General features: G+C 40.6%; 1 protein-coding gene across 1 annotated transcript in view; it reads right to left on the reverse strand.

The window, feature by feature from the left end:
- Positions 1-24,289, reverse strand: part of KIF6 (kinesin family member 6) — a 393,571-nt gene extending 369,282 nt beyond the window's left edge. The window contains exons 1-3 of the mRNA XM_043450851.1: positions 24,147-24,289; positions 19,810-19,919; positions 11,938-12,012 (exon numbers count right to left, since the gene is read on the reverse strand). Of these exons, the coding sequence (XP_043306786.1) occupies positions 11,938-12,012; positions 19,810-19,919; positions 24,147-24,212 (251 nt within the window). The 5' untranslated portion in view covers positions 24,213-24,289. The remainder of the gene's footprint in view (positions 1-11,937; positions 12,013-19,809; positions 19,920-24,146) is intronic.
- Positions 24,290-24,668: the final 379 nt, after the last annotated feature.

The following is a 24,668-nucleotide window of genomic DNA, read 5'->3' on the forward strand; positions in this document are numbered from 1 at the left end:
CACTGAAATTGTCTACACATGTATCAGATGCTTTTTAGTGAGCACAAAATTGCTGATATACAAATGCAGAATTGTGAGCTAATTGAATTTAGTAGATTAACCTTTTATGATAGAACTGAGAGTTCTTAGAATGAAAAGATTGTTCAACATTAGAAATTAAAATACATAGTCCATTTCATAAAATTATTCTTTTAAAAATAGAATAATTAGTGAAGTCTTCATTCCATATTCCATATATGTGCTGTGCTTAGTCACTCAGTCTCATCTGACTCTGTGATCCGCCAGGCTCCTCTGTCCATGGGGATTCTGCAGGCAAGAATACTGGAGTGGGTTGCCATGCCCTCCTCCAGGGGATCTTCCAAACCACAGATCAAGCTCAAGTCCCCCACACTGTGGGCAGAGTCTTTACTGTCTGAGTCACCAGTGAAGTGCATTCCATGTATAGTGCGTCATTAATAGGCTCTTTAGGAGTAACTTGTTTCTAAACACAGGGAGCAAATGGATCATTATGATATGACAAAAGCTGTAGCTTCTTAGTGTAAAAAAAACCTAGGAAAAAACATATTGAGAATGATTCAGGCAATTGCTCGTTCTGTATCCAAGAACACTAGACCCTGCTAGAAACATACATCTTGCTTCAAGCTTTAGGTTGAGGATGAAACACATTGAATTACAGCAGAAAAGAAGAATGGAATCTACTGAAATTCCTTAGTCTCAGCTTCACACCTAAGTTTTTTCATAGATTTTTACTGAGTTTACGAAACTAAAATTTTAAAATCATCGTATTGGTTATCTATTGTTGAATAACACATTTATTCAAAACATAGAGGTTTTAAAAAGCACATTTATTATCTTCCAGTTTCTAGGAGTCAGGAATCCAAATGTGACTTAGCTGCGTGATTTGTATCAGGGTCCATTCCAAAGCTACAGTTAAAATGTTGGTTGATCTATAATCTCATCAGAAGGCACAACAGTCTTATTTTGTGGTTGTTGTACCTTGGAGGTTGTTGTACTGAAGGATCCAGTTCCTCACTGACTGGTGGCCAGAGGCCACGCTCAGCTCCTTGCTCTATGTGTCTCAGCACAGACACCTCACAGCATTAACACCGGCTTCATCAGAGAAAGCATACAAGAAAAGGCAGAAGAGGGTGTGAGCAAGACAGAAGTAGCAATGTTTTATAGCTGTCTCTCAGAAGTGACATATTTGCATTTCTCTTTTTTTAAAACTGGATCACTAAGTATGGCCCACACACCAAGGAGAGAGGATCACACAAGTGCATTAATATCAAGAAGGAAGAATCATCTGAAGCTATTGCCACAGGCATCCATGATAATTATTAATAAAATCTGTAGGATAAAATGAACAAATCAGCTGTTAAGCAAAAATCTATAGAAATGATACAGCCTATACATAAATCAAGTGAAGAATATTCTGGCATAATTTGTAGAATCAATTTTCATATTGATTAGAATATTTAGTTTCATCTCATGCATATAGAGATCCAATTAGTATTTTAAAAATTTATCATTGATTTTCTTGAAATATTTCAAAAATCATGTTTCCATCATGACTTTTCCCAAATTATTTTCTTCTATTTGACTTTATCTAAAAGACTTGTACTATGGTTTCTTGAGATCTATAACTTTTTTCAATGCCCTATTAACCCATCTTATGTTATAGCACTTGTGTTTACAAATGAGCATGCTTGATCAGAAAAGTTATACTTCAGTAGTCACTCTTTTTTTCTTTATACTTCTAAAATATAATTTAGGATTTCAAAATTCAAATGAGAAAAAAATGTTAAATTAGTATAGAGTGATTTGTTACTTTAAGCTTATTTAGGTTTCAGGAAATTAGCACTTTAAGTGAAAAATTTAAAGACTAAGTATATAAATGTAAACTTTATTTCTTAAACAACAACAGCAATAAACAAATAGTCAACACATTATCTCCTAAAGGCATAATATGACTGTGTTATTCCCACAGCACCAATCCAAAAAGAAATACTTGGTTTCCTATCACATCCACGGGGTATTATGATTTTCATTTTTCACACTCTAGGAAAAAGTTATTGTAAAATCTTATTAAACATTTGTAGAAATATTATGTTTGTAGATGAATGATTTTGCCAAGTAATCTTGGAAACAAACCTTTAAGGAAAATCCCAAAAGAAACACTTGTGTTTTATTCTTCAGTGAAAAAAATGGGAAAAATTGTATCTTATTAGTAAAAGTAGATTAGGAATATTAATTTAACTCTTGACAAACCAGTGAACATAAAAAATGGTTTTTAATTTACTTAAAAAGTCCTTACTGACCTTCCAAGTAAAAAGCACTTACCTAGGCAACAGGTATATACAGTGATAATAAAGACATCTCCCTGTAGTCCTGTGGAAAATATAATAGATCAGTAGAAAATTATTTTTTAAAAGCATGCCTATATATGTGCTTCCTTACATATATAAAATATGAAAAGATTCACATAGCATATTAGAATAATGGCTTCAAGATTTTGCTAAGCACCCTTGAATTTATATTTATCAATGTTACACACTTGTTAAAAGGTTTAAAACTAAGTTTTATACATTTAAAAATATATTTTGAAATCAGAAAAAATTTAACTCTAGTAGTTCATTTTAGGGAGGGAATAAGGTTTTAAAATTGTTATCCTTTATTTATACTGAGATCTTAGTAGTGTTTACATTTAGATTTAATAAAATTATCTTACAAAAAATTTTAAATCTTTTTCATACATTTTTAACAATCATTTAAAATGAATTTTATTAGCCATCTGTATGTCTTCTTTGGAGAAATGTCTGTTTAGTTCTTTGGCCCATTTTTTGATTGGGTCATTTATTTTTCTGGAATTGAGCTGCAGGAGTTGCTTGTATATTTTTGAGATTAATCCTTTGTCCGTTTCTTCATTTGCTATTATTTTCTCCCAATCTGAGGCTGTCTTTTCACCTTACTTATAGTTTCCTTTGTAGTGCAAAAGCTTTTAAGTTTCATTAGGTCCCATTTGTTTAGTTTTGCTTTTATTTCCAATATTCTGGGAGGTGGGTCATAGAGGATCTTGCTGTGATTTATGTCGGAGAGTGTTTTGCCTATGTTCTCCTCTAGGAGTTTTATAGTTTCTGGTCTTATATTTAGATCTTTAATCCATTTTGAGTTTATTTTTGTGTATGGTGTTAGAAAGTGTTCTAGTTTCATTCTTTTACAAGTGGTTGACCAAAGAAGACATACAGATGGCTAACAAACACATGAAAAGATGCTCAACATCACTCATTATCAGACAAATGCAAATCAAAACCACAATGAGGTACCATTACACGCCAGTCAGGATGGCTGCTATCCAAAAGTCTACAAGCAATAAATGCTGGAGAGGGTGTGGAGAAAAGGGAACCCTCTCACACTGTTGGTGGGAATGCAAACTAGATCAGCCACTATGGAGAACAGTGTGGAGATCCCTTAAAAAACTGGAAATAGAACTGCCATATGACCCAGCAATCCCACTTCTGGGCATACACACCGAGGAAACCAGATCTGAAAGAGACACGTGTACCCCAATGTTCATCGCAGCACTGTTTATAATAGCCAGGACATGGAAGCAACCTAGATGCCCATCAGCAGATGATTGGATAAGGAAGCTGTGGTACATATACACCATGGAATATTACTCAGCCATTAAAAAGAATTCATTTGAATCAGTTCTAATGAGATGGATGAAACTGAAGCCCATTATACAGAGTGAAGTAAGCCAGAAAGATAAAGACCAATACAGTATACTAACACATATATATGAAATTTAGAAAGATGGTAACGATAACCCTATATGCAAAACCAGAAAAAGAGACACAGATGTACAGAACAGACTTTTGGACTCTGTGGAGGAGGCGACGCGGTGGGATGTTTTCAAGAGAAACAGCATCGAAACATGTTATTATCTAGGGTGAAACAGATCACCAGCCCAGGTTGGATGCATGAGAACAAGTAGTGCTCTGCACTGGGAAGACCCAGAGGGATTGGGTAGAGAGGGAGGTGGGAGGGGGGATCAGGATGGGGAATACATGTAACTCCATGGCTGATTCATGTCAATGTATGACAAAAACCACTATAATATTGTAAAGTAAGTAGCCTCCAACTAATAAAAATAAATGAAAAAAAAATAAAAAAAAATAAAATACTTGTCAGATCATTCTAAGATCTGTGTTATCTATGTTTTAGCATCTGTTAATAGTTTCTCCTTATGGAAGTGGGTGACTTCCTAGTTCTTGATATTTCTCATTTAAAGCATACTTTTCATTGTATCCTGGACAGTTTAGGCATGAGTTATAGATTCTAGATCATACTTAAAACTTCTGTTTTGGCAGGTCTCTCCTGACACCATGCTACTGGTGTCACCTCACTGTCGCCAGGGAGGGAAAGGGGCCTGGTTCCCCACTCTGCCTCTGACACCTGTTGTGGGGTGGGCCTCATCCCTATGGGCGGAGGTGAGACTTCAGGCTCCCTTCGTGGCCTCAACTGACATCTCCCTGGAGAGGAGAGGGCGGAGCCCCTTGTGACTCCACAGTAGGGTGGGGAGGCCGTGTTACTGCTGATGGTGGCGAATGCCAGGATCCCCCTAAGACTTCCACTGACAACTTGGCTGAGGGGAGAGGGGAAGCTGTTGCCTCTGAGAGGGGAGGAAAGTCCTTCCACTCCTTCTCAGATACCACCCTGGCAGCAGCAGAATGGGGTGCCTTGTTATAGCCAGGCTTTGTTGTCTGGGTGAGGGTGGGGGTCATGGGTTTTTCCATGGTATCTGGATGGAGTAAGGCAACCAGTATCTAAAAGTTTCTGTCTCACTGGGTTGCGCCCTGGCCTGGTGCCTTGGTTATAGAGAGCAGAATTTGGGGGGACACTTTTGTCTAAGTCTACTGCTGTTTCTTGGTTGTCACTTTTTCTAGCATCCAGTCTGGAATAACAAGGCAACAACAACAGAAGAAAGCACACTGGGAACTCATTTCTGGGTCATTCCTTTAGGTCTTGAGGTCCTCTGACCAGTCTACCCTTCTATCTCTACCTTTTATGTTCTTTTAAATACAACGCCCAGAGTTTTTAGCAGTACTTAGTAAGAGGATTGCAGGAGATGCAGGTTTGATCCCTGGGTCAGGAAGCTCCCCTGGAGAAGGAAATGGCAACCCACTGCAGTATTCTTACCTGGGGAATCCCAGGGACAGAGGAGCCTGGCGGGCTACAGTCCATGGGGTCCCAAAAGAGTCGGACACAACTTAGCAACAAAAACAGCAAGGAAGAGGCTAATAGAGAAGCACATCGACTTCACCTTCGTCTGGAGACAGAAGTGAGTGGGCAGAGTTTTAAAGTGCCAAAAATAATAAAGATTTCTAACTTTTCAACCCTTAGATTGAATAGGGCACTGACGTTCACAAAGTCCATTGACAGGCATTGCTTCCTTGCATCCTCAGAACCTGGTAAACTTGGTATTCTTAGCATCAGCCATATGGGAGAACCGGTTCAGAAGGGACAGGCCTGACCCAGAGTCACACAGTGAGTTATTACAGGGCTGAGGCCAGAACGCGATTATTCTACTTGTTGCAAAATTTTTTTGAGCCAGATGAAGTAGAAGCATGGAGGTGAATAGCTGGCCAATGACATTTGTTTTATTTTATTTATTTATTTTCAATTATTTTTATTAGTTGGAGGCTAGTTACTTCGCAACATTGCAGTGGGTTTTGTCATACATTGACATGAATCAGCCATGGAGTTACATGTATTCCCCATCCCGATCCCCCCTCCCACCTCCCCCCCCCCCGCCCCCACCCTATTCCCCTGGGTCCTCCCAGTGCACCTGGCCCGAGCACCTGTCTCATGCATCCCACCTGGGCCGGTGGTCTGTTTCACCATAGATAATATACATGCTGTTCTCTCGAAACATCCCACCCTTGCCTTCTCCCACAGAGTCCAAAAGTCTGTTCTGTACATCTGTGATCCAGCAATACCACTCTTGGGCATACACACTGAGGAAACCAGATCTGAAAGAAACATGTGCACCCCAATGTTCATCACAGCACTATTTATAATAGCCAGGACATGGAAGCAACCTAGATGCCCATCAGCAGACGAATGGATAAGGAAGCTGTGGTACATATACACCATGGAATATTACTCAGCCATTAAAAAGAATTCATTTGAACCAGTTCTAATGAGATGGATGAAACTGGAGCCCATTATACAGAGTGAAGTAAGCCAGAAAGATAAAGATCATTACAGCATACTAACACATATATATGGAATTTAGAAAGATGGTAATGATAACCCTATATGCAAAACAGGAAAAGAGACATTTATTTTAAATACACTTCTGAGGCCCTCTTTGTCTCCTGCTCTGGTTCTCTTGTCTTGAAGATGCATGATCTATATTCACTGCTTGTGCTGCAGGACTGGGCAAGCGATGTGACCCACAGCATCACCAGCCAGGCCTGTGTCCTAGGGCACAGATGTGAGCCCTGATGGGCTTGGCCCTGGCCCCACAGGCCGGTGGGACTACCTGCTCTGGGAGGAAAGCCCTCTCCCAAGCCCTGGCCTCCCACACAGTCAGGGCGCAGGTGGACAGACATTCTCCCTGAGGTCGTGGCTCTGGGAGCTTTCTTTTCCCCTCATGCTCTTCTTCTCATAAATTGACAGGCTGCCCTTGATATTATTCACCATTCGTGAAGTCAAAGGTTAAAAAGCAGTGGTTCACAGTAGATTTTCAAAACCAGCCTGGCTGCCTTGTTGCAATGCAGAGGCTTTACCCATCCTGTGGGGCCCGCTGTGGGGACCTACATCTTTGCCACAACCCGTCCTCCTGGCAATGTGCACCCTATTCATTTTAGTCCAACCATTTCTTCTCTAACACTAAATCTCCAAATTTTTCCTAAAGCACTCACTGTACCTAAAACAAATTTCCTACATCTGAAGCTTTTAAGTATAACATAAGATTGGCTGGAACACTGGGATTCTGCAGATTTACGAGTGCATGTGATAAAACCTCCAAAAAGTCTAGACTTCAAAGTTTTCTGAGTCAATCTTTAAGTAAAACTCACACTCCACAATGATGTGCCGTGTTCAGTCTGTGGCTTCAAGTATCCCCTCGTAGAGCACCACATACTCCCAAGATCTACACACTCCAGTCTAAGAAGCATAACCCCAGGTAACTTATCAAATAAAGCTACAAACTCTTTTCTATGGTTCAATAGCACACACTAAACACATTTGTGGACTTCCTAAATTTTATCTTTTCAAAAAGTTATTCCCAAACCTGTGAGCAAAATTAATATGACAGAAGGTAGTTTTTATCTGTTATGAAACAACAAAGTGTGAGAATTGGACTGTGAAGAAAGCTGAGCGCCGAAAAATTGATGCTCTTGAACTGTGGTGTTGGAGAAGACTCTTGAGAGTCCCTTGGACGGCAAGGAGATCCAACCAGTCCCTCCTGAAGGAGATCAGTCCTGGGTGTTCATTGGAAGGACTGATGCTGAAGCTGAAACTCCAGTACTTTGGCCACCTCATGCGAAGAGCTGACTCATTGGAAAAGACCCTGATGCTGGGAGGGACTGGGGGCAGGAGGAGAAGGGGACGACAGAGGATGAGATGGCTGGATGGCATCACCGACTCGATGGGCATGAGTTTGAGTCAACTCTGGGAGTTTGTGATGGACAGGGAGGCCTGGTGTGCTGCAATTCATGGGGTCCCAAAGAGTCGGACACGACTGAGCGACTGAACTGAACTGACTGAAACAACAAAGGATATATTTCAGAAAAATCAAAGTTTAGAAGAGGCGGAATGTGCTTCCTAGTAGAGACTGCTGAGCAGCAAATAACCACAAAGATACAAGTTTAAGGCTTTATGAATTCTCACCACCAGTCCCGCAATTCTGTAGTCATGAGTCATATTACTGATTTGAATTAAGTAGGAAAAGGCATGTCTAAAAATAGTAAGATTCTTGAATTACAGAATTTTGGAAAGAAATGTGATTAATTTTATTTAGCTCCAATTGCACACAGTAACCAGAATTAAGCTACAGTGGGTTAGCCCAATAGAGCAGCTTTAAAGCGATGGTGGAGATGAATTGGATTTATGCTAGGAATTTGTTCCTGGAGACTAATCTTCACCAGGAGCAGCCATTTCCGTTTAACATCTAAAGTGGCACAGATTCCATTCACCAGGACTGCCAAGTTAAACAATTCTTTAAATTTTTTTTCAATTTATGGGGGTAATTATTATTTCAAATATTGTGTATAAATGAGATTTTATTGTTACCTTGTATTTTACCATTTCAGAGTCACACAATTCAAGTTTTCAAAAAGTGTGAACACACTGCATATGACATATTTAAAGGCAATGAAAATAGTGATTCTCCTAGGTTCTTAGTCCAGTGTTAATTTGCTTAATGACCCCCTCCTCTGCAGATGAATCAGAGAGAGGTGTGAGTTTGCCTCCATCTGTTCATCCAACATTGAAGAACACTTTCCAGCAGAGGAAGAGCCTGGATTACTGACAGTGCCCAGAGTCCCTGGTGGTAAGCAACAACCAGGAGAAAAAAGCGTTCTCACAGCCAGCAGACCAGCTCAGGGACACCCTGCCCACAGCCCACACACCATTCCTTCACCATAGACATGAGGGGAGCCACAGTGAACAGAAACCACATTCCCAAACAGATGACGGCCCTGGCAACTGACAGAGGTAAGCCCACTGCTGAGAATCACCAAACGTCTGGGAAAATTCTATAGCGGAAAAGCAAGGCACCAACTCTACAGCAGAAGAACATTCACATAGAGAAACCACATATAGAAAGAAAAGCCAGTGTTTCCAAAACGAGATGCTAATTTTCTTCGGAAGGAGAAAGAAGGATATCACACTGATAAACAAGAATACACATTTTTTTTTCCATTTCCTACAAATGAAAAAATAAAATTGTAAAAGTTAAGAATTTAAAAGTGAGATGATAGAGAATACAAAAAAAGAAAAAAGAAAAAATATCCAAAAACATCTAGGACAAAAGTGTAATTCCTAAGAAGAAATAAGGTCCAGACAGACCCTGGTGTCTCTTCAGCAACACTGCATACAAGGCGACAATGAAGCAATGTCTTCACAGTGATGAGAGAAATGATTTTTTAACCTAGAATTCTATACCTGGCCAAATGGTCATTTAACTGTGAAGGAGAATGAAAGCTTCAGAAAGCTCCTCAGTCTTGAGTTCTCTCTAAAAAATTGTTAATGATGATTACCAGCAAAACTAAAAGAGAACCCAAGAAACAGACATAAGTATAAGAAACAGTGATGAGCCAAGAAACAAATACAAGTTATAGATAAGCTTAAGTAAATGCTGATCATGAAAATAATTAACAACCCAGAGTGGAATTATGGGTAGATCTCAACAATTTAAGTGCTAGGAGAGTAGGAAAGGCAAAGTAAAAGTGTGCTAAGGGCCCTGCCTGAGCAGAAGAGGGCCAGACAAGCAAGAGGGAAGAAGATTAGATGTTGAGAAAAAGCACAGATGAGCTTAAATATCTGAATTAAATCACAGAGAAGTGTTTATACCTTGAGAGAGAAAATAAAGCAGCAAAAACAACAACAAAGAGGACAAACAAACAAACAGCAAGAAAGGAAAAAAAAATAGAAAGTATGATAAATGGAAAAAAAATAGAGAAGAACAATTGCTCCAAACACTATTACAGTAACTATAATAAATATAAATAGGTTAAAGTAATTAATTAAATATCAGGGACTCTGAGTTTGGCTACAAAGGCAAAAGCCAGCTATATTTTATTCACCAGACCTATATTTAAAAACAAAATGACACAGGGCAGCTGAGGGAAGAGATTGAGAAACAGAAACTAGATAAAGGCCAACGGGGTGGGGGGGAAACAAACAGCAAAAACAGTTTCAGGAAAGTTGGGATGCAAGAAGAAAAGTATTAAAAAGGACAGTGAGGAATGTTTCCTATTGATAAATGATATAATTCACTTGAGCAACCTCGATAACGACTTGAGCATCCTGGATAACAAAGCTCTTGCCTGTTATGTTTGAGATCTTGTCATCATCAAGTCGGGTATCTCTGTCAGGTCAGTGAACAAAACAAATAAATCCCCAGCCTTCATGGAGCTTTTGTTCTGGTAGAAGGCTGACAAGCAAAAAAAAAAAAAAAAAAAAAAAAAACTAGTAAGGAAACTATATAGGGTTTCAGATGCTAAAACAAATATATAGGGAAGGGCGACAGAGAACACAGTTTCAAGTCGGGTTCTAAGAACAGATGGCCTGGCTGAGAAGGGGATACGTGAGCAAAGGCCTTAAAAGAGCTCAGAAAGCAAGCAGGCAGATTTCTGAAGAAAGAGAATTCCAGGCAGAGGGCACAGCAGGAGCTGGAGTGGGAAGTGGGCTCGAGATGGGAGAGGCAGTCAGTAACGGGGGGAATAAATAGACATCCATAAAGCACAAACTGATGTACCCTCCCCACATGACTTTAGGACATCACAAAATAAAACACACGAGATGAGCTACCTGAAAAATGACACAACCTGAAACATTACTAAAAAGAACAGAATTTTAGAAATGTGTGACACCCAGTCAAGGAGACCTGAATTTAGTCTAGAGAGATGCTACTAGATTGTGACTACAACTAAAATAGCTTAGACCTATTCAATTATATCTTACCAACTGTGATGGAAGACAGTATAAAAAGAGTTCAGGGATCTAATGGGTGGCATGGTGATTGTAGCTAATAATACTTTTATATGTACCAAATAGTTAAATGTACCAAATACTTAAATGTTGCTAAGAGAGCAAATCTGAAATGTTCTTAGCACAAAAAAGAAATGGGAACTATGTGATGAGATGGACGTGGTAGCTGGTACTATGGTGATAATCATTTTGGTGACATCATTTATAAATGTGTCAAAGCAACACATATACCTTAAACTTACACAATGTCATATGTCAATTATATATCAATAAAGCTGGGGAAAAAAAAAGAGAGAGAGAGAGAGAAGGGCATCGTTTGAGTAGTATTCATGAAACAGGCACTTAGGAGACAATATGTGTTGATATATTTCCGGCAAGGTTGTGGTTGAGAAGGCACTGATCAGTAGACTTGAAAAATGAGTTTGTTCAGCAGATGTATTTTTCATTCTAGTCATAAAGATAGAAGTACCTGGGGATACTTAGATCACTAAAATCACCCAATGATTTCAGGAGCAGAAAGCCACCTTATTAGTAGTAGTTTCCCATATAGACTCCCTATAGGAGAGGGTGCTCATCTAAGGACTTGAGCATCCAGTACCAAGGAGACTTCACCAACATAGATTAATAAAATGGCACTCGGATTTATTCACGATTATTTATTCTCAGGTGAGTTTGGTTTTAATAGTCAGCAGCCCAGAACTACCTGGATATGCAGAAACAAAAGGGACCTAAGTGAAGAGCCAAGTTTTGAAATAGAGTTATTACCCTGAGGGTAGAGTTGGGTCAATCAGACTTAGGCCTCCCGGGTGTCACAGTCCTTCATCCGTCCAACCACAGGCGTGAAATACTGTACTGAGCAAACAGCACTGGACTTCACAGTTAGACAACCATCTGGGACTCTGCCACCACTAGCTACCAACCCTGAGCAGTGCTACTTGGTCTCTTCAATCCTCAGAGATTTACATATCTTTCAAAATGGGAGTAGTAATATGTATTCTGTCTGTCTCACCGGTTTGTTTTGAGGCTCTAAATTTTGAGTATCTAAATCTAAAACAAACAAGCTGTAAGAAGAGAAAGTATTAGTGCTACCATCATCACATGCCCTGCAGCCTGAGTATATAATTGATAGACTGGAGCGCATTACCACAATTATCTGAGAATTGAAGGCAAGATGAAAAACCACTAACCCACTGAACAAAATATAGGAAATCCTACCTCTCAGCAACTGGTTTGGCAATGTTTTCAAAAATGGTCTCTTGCTTTGCATCCTGATCAAAAATCCTTTGAAATCTGCAAATGTGAAAACAGTAATTATTTAAAAGCTGAGCCTTCAAACACTATTGGATTAATCCATTTTTTTCCTCCTAAAAGCTCTGTAAATTACCCCATATTTACATCATTAGGCTTACCTAACCTAACACAATGTTTGCCCTGTAGCCCCAAATACACTGAGCTCTTGTACCCCTGTATACAAATGATGGGTAAACAGTATTGCTTTGACAAGATCTGCACAATAAATCCCTCTGAAAAACTGCAGCAGCTTTGAACCAAATAATAAACTGTGTGTTTTTTAGCTCTCAAGAGGGACAGTGTCTGCAATTGGCATCAAATTCAGATCGAGATTAAGTGCATGAAATGAAAACCCAAGAACAGGACGTAAACAGCCAAAGAACTTCTGATGTCTGACCTGTAAGAAAAAGATGCAGCTGTGAAATACATGATTATTGAACTCAGTTTTAATGTTTGAATTGAAGTTTATCTTCCATTAATTACTGCATCCTAGGATCAGCTACTTAATTCTCAGGATAGTTTGTTTCATTTTGTTGCTCAAAGTCAAAAGTCAAACAGTACATTAAAATAGAGCTGTATTGTAAAGGAAATCTTGATCTGACTGGCACAGCGAGGGGACTGGGGAGACAGGATGGTGGCCACAGCACCCTTATTGCAGTGGCATCTGACTTAGCTCAGGACAGGATCACAAGCACCGCCAGACACCTGAGGAGATGCACTGTGCTGTGCTTAGTCACTCAGTCGTGTCTGACTCTCTGTGACCCCATGGACTGTGCCAGGCTCTTCTGCCCATGGGGATTCTCCAGGCAAGAATACTGGAGTGAGTTGCCATGCCTTCTTCCAGGGGATCTTCCCAGCCCAGGGACTGAACCCAGGTCTCCCGCATGGCAGGTGGATTCTTTACCGTCTGAGCCACTAGGGAAGCCCCGAGAAGATGCACAACCCACCCTCATACAGTCTGTTTACTCACTACCAGCAAGTATGGCCCCCATTTCAAACATCACGAAGACAGAGGCAGCAAGACCAATGGGGGAAAAAAGGTGAGAAGCGGGGAAAAGACAAGGAGAAGGCGGAGAGACAGAGAGAGAGAAAATATAAGTGTACAGGACAAAACGTTAATAATTGGTGACTCTCCCACAAAGGGTAGAGGAGATTTGCTTGCCATTATTCCTCCATTTCTTCTGCATATTTAAAAGTTTTCGAAATAAAAATTGAGAGGGGGAGGATTTTAGAGCAAAGCCTTTGAAACATACATATCCAAAGCAGCTTTCAAAGTGGTGTGTGTGTCTGCCCACACAAGTGAATTGGGCACGAGTTCAATTAAAGTAGAGATGACATGAAATGTAGGTTTGTTTTCACTACTAAGGAGTTCAGAAGGATGTCTGGAGCTGGATTGGAAATATAAAATGGAATGAATTTCACTGTCTTTCAACAACATTCATTTCAAAAGATTCCTATAGCATAACAACCACCCTCTTGAAGAAGCAAATAATGAAACTGTATATAAAGAGAGATTGTAAGGCACTCTGGGTACTCATTTAGCAGACAGGATTATAATTTAGCAATATTTACTGAGTGTGCCCAGAACACTCCTCAAAACCCCAAAGGTGTTTGAGGGCTTCAGGTATGAATATTGAGATAACGCGGCTGCTCAACTGCTCTTTGGAGGACTGCCCACTGTGATGTCTAAACAGGGACCCAGTGGTGCTTTTCGGTGATGACGATGCTTCTGAGGTTGTTTTGATTCTTTTACCAAGTTGGTGATGACTGAGTAAATGAATTAGTCATTCCCAACCCCACTTCCTTACACTTCCCTGGTGGCTCAGATGGTAAGCAATCTACCTGCAATGCAGGGGAGCTGGGCTTGATCCCTGGGTTGGGAAGATCCCCCTAGAGAAGGGAATGGCTACCCACTCCAGTATTCTTGCCTGGAGAATCCCATGGACAGAGGAGCCTGGTGGGCTACAGTCCATGGAGTCACAAAGAGTCAGACACGACCGAGGGACTAACATACATACACAACCCCACTTCCTTAAGGGGAATGACATCTACCACCATGTAAACCAAAGAGATGGGAGGAGGTTCAATAAAGCATACATTGTGCATTAAACATCAAATATCATCACTCTCAAACACCTTATTTTATATAACAGAGCTATACAATAATCTGGAAATTCATTATGATCAGCTGTCTTCTGAAAGCCACTAAAAAGCAAAATAAAATCATACAGTTTAAGAGGTTTAATCTAATCCTTTCCAGAGGAAGAAACGGAGGCCTGGAGAGATAAAGCAATCTACTCTTGGTCCTGGAGCTAATCTACAGTGTGCCTTGAGACATAACTTAAGTTTCCTGATTCCAAGCAGGTCCTTTCATTTATTAGGAGGTCACGTTATTGCTGTTGTTCAGTCGTTCAGTCTGTTCGACTCTTTGCGACCCTATAGACTGCAGCATGCCAGGCTTCCCTATCCTTCACTATCTCCCAGAGCTTGCTCAAACTAGTGTCCGTTGAGTAGGTGACGCTATTCACCATTTCATCCTCTGTTGTCCCCTTTTCCAGCCTTCAATCTTTCCTAACATCAGGGTCTTTTCCACTGAGCCTGCTCTTTGTAACAGGTGGCCAAAGTTTTGGAGCTTCAGCTTCAGCATCAGTCCTTCCAATGAATATTCAGGGTTGATTTCCCTTAGGAGTAACTGGTTTGATCTCCTTGCTGTCCAAGGGACTCTCAAGAGTTTTCTCCAACACCACAGTTTGAAAGCATCGATTCTTCAGTGCTCAGCCTTTTTTATTGCCCAGCTCTCACATTCATACATGACTACTGGAAAAACCATAGCTTTGACTATATGGACCTTTGTAGGCAAAGTAATGTCTCTGTTTTTTAATACACTGTCTGTGTTTGTCATAGCTTTTCTTCCAAGGAGTAAGTGTCTTTTGATTTCATGGCTGCAGTCACCATCTGCAGTGATTATGGAGCACAAGAAAATAAAGCCTGTCACTGTTTCCACTGTTTACCCATCTATTTGCCATGAAGTGATAGGACCTGATGCCATGATCTTTGTTTTTTGAATGTTGAGTTTTAAGCCAGCTTTTTCACTCTCCTCTTTCACCTTCCTTCATCAAGAGGCTCTTTAGTTCCTCTTCACTTTCTGCCATAAGAGTGGTGTCATGTGCATATCTGAGGTTATTGATATTTCTCCCCACAATCTTAATTCCAGCTTATGCTTCATCCAGCCCAGAATTTTACATGATGTACTCTGCAGGTAGCAACAGTTAGAACTGGACATGGAACAACAGACTGGTTCCAAATAGGAAAAGGAGTACGTCAAGGCTGTATGTTGTCACCCTGTTTATTTAACTTATATGCAGAGTACATCATGAGAAACGCTGGGCTGGAAGAAGCACAAGCTGGAATCAAGATTGCTGGGAGAAATATCAATAACCTCAGATATGCAGATGACACCACCCTTATGGCAGAAAGTGAAGAGGAACTAAAAAGCCTCTTGATGGAAGTGAAAGAGAAGAGTGAAAAAGTTGGCTTAAAGCTCAACATTCGGAAAACCAAGATGATGGCATCTGGTTCCATCACTTCATGGGAAATAGATGGGGAGACAGTGGAAACAATGTCAGACTTTATTTTGGGGGGCTCCAAAATCACTGCAGATGGTGACTGCAGCCATGAAATTGAAAGACACTTACTCCTTGGAAGGAAAGTTATGACCAACCTAGATAGCATATTAAAAAGCAGAGACATTACTTTGCCAACAAAGGTCCGTCTGGTCAAGGCTATGGTTTTTCCAGTGGTCATGTATGGATGTGAGAGTTGGACTGTGAAGAAAGCTGAGCGCCGAAAAATTGATGCTCTTGAACTGTGGTGTTGGAGAAGACTCTTGAGAGTCATTTGGACTGCAAGGAGATCCAACCAGTCCATCCTAAAGCAGATCAGTTCTGGGTGTTCACTGGAAGGACCGATGCTGAAGCTGAAACTCCAGTACTTTGGCCACCTCATGCGAAGAGTTGACTCATTGGAAAAGACCCTGATGCTGGAAGGGATTGGGGGCAGGAGGAGAAGGGGATGACAGAGGATGAGATGGCTGGATGGCATCACCGACTCAATGGACACGAGTTTGAGTAAACTCCGGGAGTTGGTGATGGACAGGGAGGCCTGGCGTGCTACAATTCATGGGGTCACAAAGAGTCGGACATGACTGAGCGACTGTACTGAACTCTGCATATAAGGTAAATAAGCAGGATGACAAATAGCCTTGACATACTCCTTTCCCAACTTTGAACCAGTCCATTGTCCATGTCCGGTTCTAACTGTTGCTTCTTGACCTACATACAGGTTTCTCAGGAGGCAGGTAAAGTGGTCTGGTATTCCTTTCTCTTTAAGAATTTTCCAGTTTGCTGTGATCTACACAGTCAAAGGCTTTAGCATAGTCAATGAAGCAGAAGTAGATGTTTTTCTGGAATTCTCTAGCTTTTTCTATGGTCCAACAGACATTGGCAGTTTGATCTCTGGTTCCTCTGCCTTTTCTAAATCCAGCTTGTACATCTGGAAGTTCTTGGTTCACATACTGTTGAAGACTGGCTTGAAGGATTTTGAGCATTACTTTGCTAGCATGTGAAATGAGTGCAATTGCATGGTAGTTTGAAGATTCTTTGGCATTGCCCTTCTTTGAGATTGGAAGATTGTGTAGGTTTTTCCTACACTCCATTTCAAATGTGGTATATGCTGATTACTTCTCATGCCAAACCAGCTTCTTCTGGTCTTCTCCATCCTGGTAAGTGCCAACTCTATCTTTTGCAAAGTTCAGTCCAAAATCTTAGAATATATGCTTGACTCCTCTCTTTCCATTATACTCTATCCAACCCATCAGCAAACTCTGCTCGCCTGACCTTCAAAACACACGCAGCAGAACCCAATTACTTCTCAACATTTCCACTCACTACTACTCTGGCCCAAGCAACCATAATTTCTTGCCTGGTGTCCCTTGGCCCTCTTTTAGTCCATTATCTACACGTTGGCAAGAATGATCCTGCTAAAACATAAGTGAAATTAGTCCAGTCTTCTGTTCACAACCCTCCATTACCTTCCCTGAGCACCTCGGGAAAAGCTCCAAAGTAGCTGACCACTCTGCTGCCCCTTAGCCTTCGTCTCCCTCCAGCCCTCTTGCTCACTCTCCTCTAGCCACACACATTCCTTGTGCTTCTTCAAGCAAGCCAGGCACTCTCTCATCCCAGGAACTTCATTTTTGCTCTATCCTGATATTGGAATTCCCATTCCTCACACAGCAGAGTGTCTGGTTTCCTTACCTCCTTCAAGTTTCTGTTAAAATGTTCACCTTCCCCGAAGCCCCTGTGAAAAACTGCAGCCATGCCTCCAGTTTGCTGCCCCTCATCCCGGCAATCCTTATTCCCCTTCCCTTAACGTATTTTCCTCCATGGTACTCAAGCTTTCTGACACACACACACTGCCCATTTATCTTCTCCCACTAAAATGCAAGCACCTGAGAGCAGAAATTTGGTGCATCCTTGCTGTATTCCCACCATGAAAGCAGCACGTAGTGGATGGGTAATACAGATTCACTGACTGCATGAATTTTCTTGGGTGAAAACAGCCTTTAAAATGCTTAAATATTTTATCTCTGAACATACATGATTTCCTAATTTCTTTATTTAAAATACTAAAGCCAATATTTTTTTGTTTCTATCATCCTATAGGTGACACAAATTGAAAGCTATTCCCTATTCTCTGACTTGTGAGGATAACATAATGGAAATTGGAAAGCTCAATGGATGTTGGGAAGCTCATGAAGAAAAAAAAAATCCTTTAATTTTAGTTTTCCAAATTTAATCTTATTTCATGTATATGGATCATACTATACACTCTCTATTTGTAACTGAATTTAATTCATTCAGCAATGTAATCAGATATCTTCCTATGAAAATAAATCTTACTTTATTACATCAAATAAAATAAAGATTTTTAATTCAGATGTTTAGGAAGAATGATCAAGAGATTTAAAAATAAGCAAACAGCACTTTTTCAATAAGCGTATGTGAAAATACACTGTTTATATCTGCATAACATACAGAATACTTTGGAAATGGCCAAAAGATAGGGACATGGCCAATTGTTTCTTAGCAATCAAACAGAATCAAGCTGAATACAATGTTTTAGGAAATTGTGGCTTTGTGGAGACAGGCCTAGCCCAGCTGTCATTAAGTCATCGCTAGTAAGGTATGTTGCATGCTTATACCAACGGGAGAATGCCCCCTTCAGAAAAGTAAGTCGTGTATTATGAGGCTACTCCTTAAAGGACAGAATATAAGGCAATGAGGAGCCACAAAGACAAGGTTAGACCTACCTCACCATGCAACCATGGGCTAGTCATTCTGCTGTCCTTACTGTAAAAGGTGACACAAGACACAGATGTGGAGGTGGCGGGAGAGATAACCATGATAGACATAAGGGGGAGTTGTGAAGACCAAAGAGAATCTTTATCAGACAAAGTCATCATCATCATCATCATCATGAGGAGGGAGGAGAAACAAGAAGTAGAGAGAGAGAAACACAAAAAAGTATCTGAGGTGGTTCTATCCATGGGCAAGGGCAGGAACGGTCTCAAATTAAGGCCCATGCAGAACAGCCTAGAGAGGAACACAAGAGGGCAATTAGGACACCTTCAGCAGGACCATACATAGTCACTCAGTCGTGTCCAACTGTTTGTGATGCTATGGAGTGTAGCCCGCCAGGCTCCTCTGTCCAAGGAATTTTCCAGGCAAGAATACTGGAGTGGGTAGCTATTCCCTTCTCATTTGGCCCAGAGATTAAATATGGGTTTAACTTGGGCTCAAACTTCTCCAGAAATTAAAAGTGGGGATATTAAAAGAAATTATGCCATCTGAAACTGGAGAATAAAGACAGTATGGAATGGCTGTAATCTCCAAATTTAAGGCCTGCCTACCAGGAGAGTTATTTGGACCAAAGGCACTGATGAAAATCCGGGAGTGGCTGAATGTTGCTTTTCCTCTGAATCTTGCAGTTCAACACTGTGACAGAGAATAAAATGCAACCCATAAGTATGAGTATATATGTAATTTAAAATTTTTACTAGCCACATTTTTTTAACTGAAATGAAACAGGTGAAATTAAATTTAATAATATATTTTAGCACAATATATTCAACATTTTATCACTTTACTGTGTAATTAATATGAAAAGAATTATTGAGCTATTTTATATTCTTTTTTCAGAGTACTCTTTCAAAAACCCTTGATATATCTCATACTCACAGCACATCTCAATTCAGACTAGCTCCATTTCAAGTGCTTAGGAGCTACACGTGGCTAGTGGCTGGTACCATAGACAGTACAGGCACAGAGTGTACATATGCACATGTGAGGTCACTATACCTTTTATGTTATTAAGAAAGCTCACCTATTCAGCATACAGATTGTTCCTTAAGTTGTCATCTTTAATAAATTTTAGTCACGCATTAAATGTCCTAAAAGTGGGCCAAAAAGGAAAAGATAACACTTGATAAACAGATGTAATTTTTTTTTAAAAAAAGGGTAGGATCTTAGGATAGCCTGTTGGATACAGAAATATACCCCCTTTATAATGCTTGGCACAGTAGTGAAAAGACAACTTGAATTCTATTTACTAGATAAGATAGAGAACTGTACTACATTCTCCCCAAGAAATGATACCAATGATTTCACAGTGGATATTAAAGCAGTACAAGAGTCACTTCAATAGTAAAACAGAACTGAAGATGAAAAAAGGAAAGCTTACTTAAATCTGTAGCTTTCTCGCTTATTATTCACAAATCCATCTGCCAAATCACGAGGTAATATGATTTCCAAGCTAGGTGTTAATTTTTCATCTTCATCTATGGAATAAATCTGCAAATATGAAGACAATAAATGAATATAAAATGATAAAATTACAACTTGAACAATAACCATGTTATTATGACATGTTTTGTAATAGTATTTTAACAACTGTACTTTTCAGATAAAAAGTCATAACATAACACAACTTGGATAATTTTCCTGTTTAAACTCTGAGCACACTCAAACAAATATATGGAACTGAACAAAAAATAAAACCTAAATCAATGCCTGATCAAAGCTCAGATCCTCTTTGAATGATCTAATACTCAAATTTGAGTCTTTGAGTGTCTGTCTCCATTGTTGAGAAAGTAATAGCCCTGACAACAACATATTCTCTAAGTATTGCTTTGGAATTATGTGCCAGAAATTAACATTTTACTACAACCAATAAGCATTTCTCAGCATTTACAAAATGCTAGACACAGAGATGAAAGGCCTGGGTCTGAGCCTTCTCAGAGAGCTCACAAGAATGCCCTAATTCAAGTTATGTTCAAAGAAGTCCGAGTTTCCATGAGACATATTTAAGCATTTGATAAAAGACATGTGGTTTCAAAAGACACATGTAATTCACGTCTTTGATGTCATTTTCTAGGTTCTCCTCCCAGTTCAGCCACTAATTAGAAAATGACCTGAGAGAAATCACTTAACCTCTTTAAGCAGATAGGGAAATGAAGGGTCTTAACCAACCCCCTTTACAACTGTAATATTCTGATTCTCTTCTTGGTTATCTACCCCTTTACTTATTGTCCAGGAAAAGCAAGAGTCCAGCCTATAAACAGATCATAGGGAATAAACAGAAGTCTACAATTTGATGTCCAAAGACCTGCGTCTAACACTGATCTCAATTTACCAGCTGTGTGACCAGTCACCACTTTTAGCATCTCAGTACATACATAAGATGAAGAAAACAGAATCGCCTCCATTACAAGATTGCTGTGGGGATCAAATGATGTCATGGAAATGGAAGCATTTTGTAATGCACCATAAAAAATGTTAGTCATTAGGTTTAGAGGTTTTTAAAAAAGACTTCTTGTCTTTCACCAAGAAATAAAATTCTTTCTAACAAGCAATACTTCCTGTTTAAGACCCATTTAGATGCTTGATTATGGGGGGAAAGTCATATTCTGAAATAAGTAAAAAGCCTACCTAAATCTCCAGAAAGTCTGAATAATTTTCCTAAGCAGATTTTTATTGAGCTCTCTCATTTAAAATGTGAGGAATTCATGTAAGAAAAGTCATGCTGTAAAATAAAATTATTCATAGAAAGTTATGGCATCAGGTCCAAGGCTTTCTGGTTAGATTTTCTCAAGAGACATTTAAAAATTATATTCTATAGGGCACTACATTGTTTTCTTAAAAAGGTTAACGGTTAGACAGGTGAGTGAAAGGGTAAGACAAAAAAGCATACAGGAGTGAGGGATGCCATACATTTTTTAAAAACCTGTAACAGTACTCAGAAGACAAAAAGGGCCAATAACTATTAACAGAGTAGGAACAGTGACTTTCCACTCCTCTCATTAAGCCATTCTTTGAGGCATTAAGAAAAGTCCACAACAAGAAAACTTGTTTAGTCTAATAGACTGGCTTTCTACTGTTAGTCATAAAAATATTTGAGATGGAGCTGTTCTTTAATAGGAGACAATTAAACCAAATGCAAGGATGAATATGAAGATATTTCAAAATATACAAAGCACTATGCAAATGAAAAGCACTGCTACTGTTAAAATTATCACAGAGGGTCATCTTATGTATCTTTTAATATATTAATCTATAAATTATCATCATTTGATTTATAGGGTCTCAGGGAGTATGATTAATGAAGTAACAGAGCCACAAAATGAAGAAGAAAAAAAAAATACCTTTGAGTCACTCTTAGTTTAATGCTACAAGGGGTATATCTAATCAGTGAAACAACCACACAATCTTTGGTAGCAAAAGTACAGGGTGCTAACAGTGGGATTTCTAAGGAAGGGTAGGGATACACTAATTCAAAACTCGTTCATCTGTGTTCCGTGATTTTTCTGTACATGGCATAATGTTGCAACTCAGTAAGAATCTGGCATTATTAAAGCACAATATGATACCTAAAAATATTTCATGGAATAGCAAACAAGACATTCCACAGAATCTCACGGAAGAAATGCAAAAGAAGGCACATTTAAAAAATACAAAGACTGCACTTTAAGGAAAGAAGTTCAAGTCAAATCCAACGTTCTCTATCAACTCCCCCCCTCAGTCCCACCTCTATCCATCCTGTCACATGATCACATCCAAGCACCTGTTTCTGACTGCTGAGTCAATATAGGCAGGTTCAGTATTTTTAGCTAAGAATCTGGGGGTGGGTATGGGGGAAAATGTGGGTGTGGGGGTAATCTTTATATGTGATGTACTTTAAAAAAAAACCTTGTAAGAGAATGTAAGAGGAGAAAAAATGGGAAGATACTCAATGGTTGCTTTCCATAGTCTATATTCCTTAAATTTTTTAAATGCCACACTTAGAGTGTTTTCATGCATCTTTTCCTAACCGTATTCCACAAATGAAAAGACTGAAGATGAAAACAATGACAAGACACTATATTCTCCTTGTTTTAAATATATAAATTTACACGAGGCAAATCTTAAATTATGAGCTGCTATGATGTTACATGGACTTCCCTTGTGGCTCAGCTAGTAAAGAATCCGCCTGCAAGGAGGGAGACCTGGGTTCGATCCCTGGGTTGGGATGATCCCCTGGAGAAGGGAAAAGCCACCCATTCCAGTATTCTTTCCTGGAGAATTCCATGGACTCTATAGTCCATGGGGTCGCAAAGAGTCAGACACGACGGAGCGACTTTCACTTCACATGATGTTACATGGGCTTCCCAGGTGGCTCAGTAGTAAAGAATCCACCTGCCAATGCAGGAGACAGAGATACTGGTTTGATCCCTGGGTCAGGAAGATCCCCCGGAGAAGGAAATAGTGACACACTCCAGTATTTGTGTCTAGGCAATGCCATGGAGAGAAGAGCCTGGTGGGCTACAGTCCATGGGGTCGCAAAAGAGTCAGACACGACTTAATGACTAGACAACCGCAAATGTTGTTACATATATACATACACTCTTTGTAGATAATGGAGTAGAGATAAAATATTATTAAAAATATACCCATTCCAGAGACTCATGAATATGACTCAGATGGCCGTTGCCTATATCCTTATTTTCTGAGGCAGAAAGGTTTTGTCCCAAAAGCTTTGGAATAAAAAAATCCTTAATTAAAATCAGGGTTCTGCCACTCACCAGGTGGCTGGCTGAGCCAAATTATTTAACCTGTCTGAGACTCAGCTTCCTCATCTATAAAATGAGGAAAACATCAGCCTTGCAGGGTTTTCATGAGACTCAGGGATAATGCAGACAAAGGATCTAAGGGGTAAGAATGAATACGCTCCCTCCCAGGGAAAGAAAACAATGTTTTGAAACATCTGAGGAGCATTCAAAGTATTTCTGCTCAGAGTAGGATCACGCCTTAGCTTCCTTTGTACACTTCTGAGCTTAGCATCCTTGAGGAAACGCCAAGTAAATGCTCAGTTAATGTTTTCAAAATAAAAGGTATGTACATTCTTTGTGTAAGTTGCATACATACCTGTTTACATCTGCAACGAGTGTATGTCAACGTTTATGTTCAGAATGACAATATAGTCAAAAAACCCTAAGGGCCCACTGCGTGAGAACCACCGTGTAGGCTCTGCGTGTCTCTATCTGTATCTATCATCCGTAACATCTTAGACGTGTGTAGACACTATCTCTGGCTTGCACGTTTTGCCCGAGGGTGAAACAGAAGTTTGAAAGCACCTGGGTGGGCAGAGCTGCGTGACTGTTTTCGAGAAAAGTGCAATAACGGCGCACAGCTGAGGCTAGCCTATGATCACGCATACACGCAGATGTACATGTGCGTGCACGGGTCTGCAGCTGCGTGAACACGTGTTCCCGGAGTACACAGGTGGTTCCGTGCAGGTTAATCGGGGCCCGCAGGTCTGTGTCGGATGGAAACGGGCTGAGTGCCTGTCTGTCCGCGCCCCCTGACAGCAAAGTGTTGGCGTCTGTGGGCTGCTCCACTGCTAGAACCGAGTGTGCTGGACGCCTGGCCGCATCCCGCGCCGGGCGCCGAAGCCCTCACCCGGGCCGGGGACCCTCGCGTGCCGCCCCTCCCCCGGCCTGAGAGGCCCCGCCGCGCCGGCGCCCGTGCTGCTCCGACCCGTACCCCTTGCTGCTGCTTCCGGACAGTGGGCTTCACCCTGGCGAAAATTTGGATCGTCTGCTTCACCATCTCCTTCTCGGCTCTTGCACTGACCCTTGACCTCTCTCAGGCACTGGCTCCCGAAACTTCTGACTCCTTCTGCCTCAGGCAAGCCGTAGCCTTGGCAACAGTAACTAGGGACACTACCCATGGAGCACCGCGCCAACCAGGACCGCCTCCTCTCCCCAATTGGTTGCTGACGGGGAAGGCCCGGAGGGAAGGATTAGGACGGGGGCGGGGCCGGGGGCGGGGCCGGGCGCGGGGCCGAGGGCTGGGCGGGGCCACGCGGAGAGAGAGCTGCGCGTGCGCGTGGTCACGTCTGGCACCTGGCTTAGAGCCAAAGCTAAACTGGAGAGTGGTTAATGGGGTGACAACCGTTATGCCTTGCCCGTTCTCTAATCCATTCTTTCTCTCTGCCAACACCTCTTTTTAGCACTGAAGTTCTGTTTTTTATTATCAATTTATTGAAAAGATGGCACTTGATTT

The sequence above is a fragment of the Cervus canadensis genome, chromosome 28, assembly GCF_019320065.1.
Source record: "Cervus canadensis isolate Bull #8, Minnesota chromosome 28, ASM1932006v1, whole genome shotgun sequence".
NCBI lineage: Eukaryota > Metazoa > Chordata > Mammalia > Artiodactyla > Cervidae > Cervus > Cervus canadensis.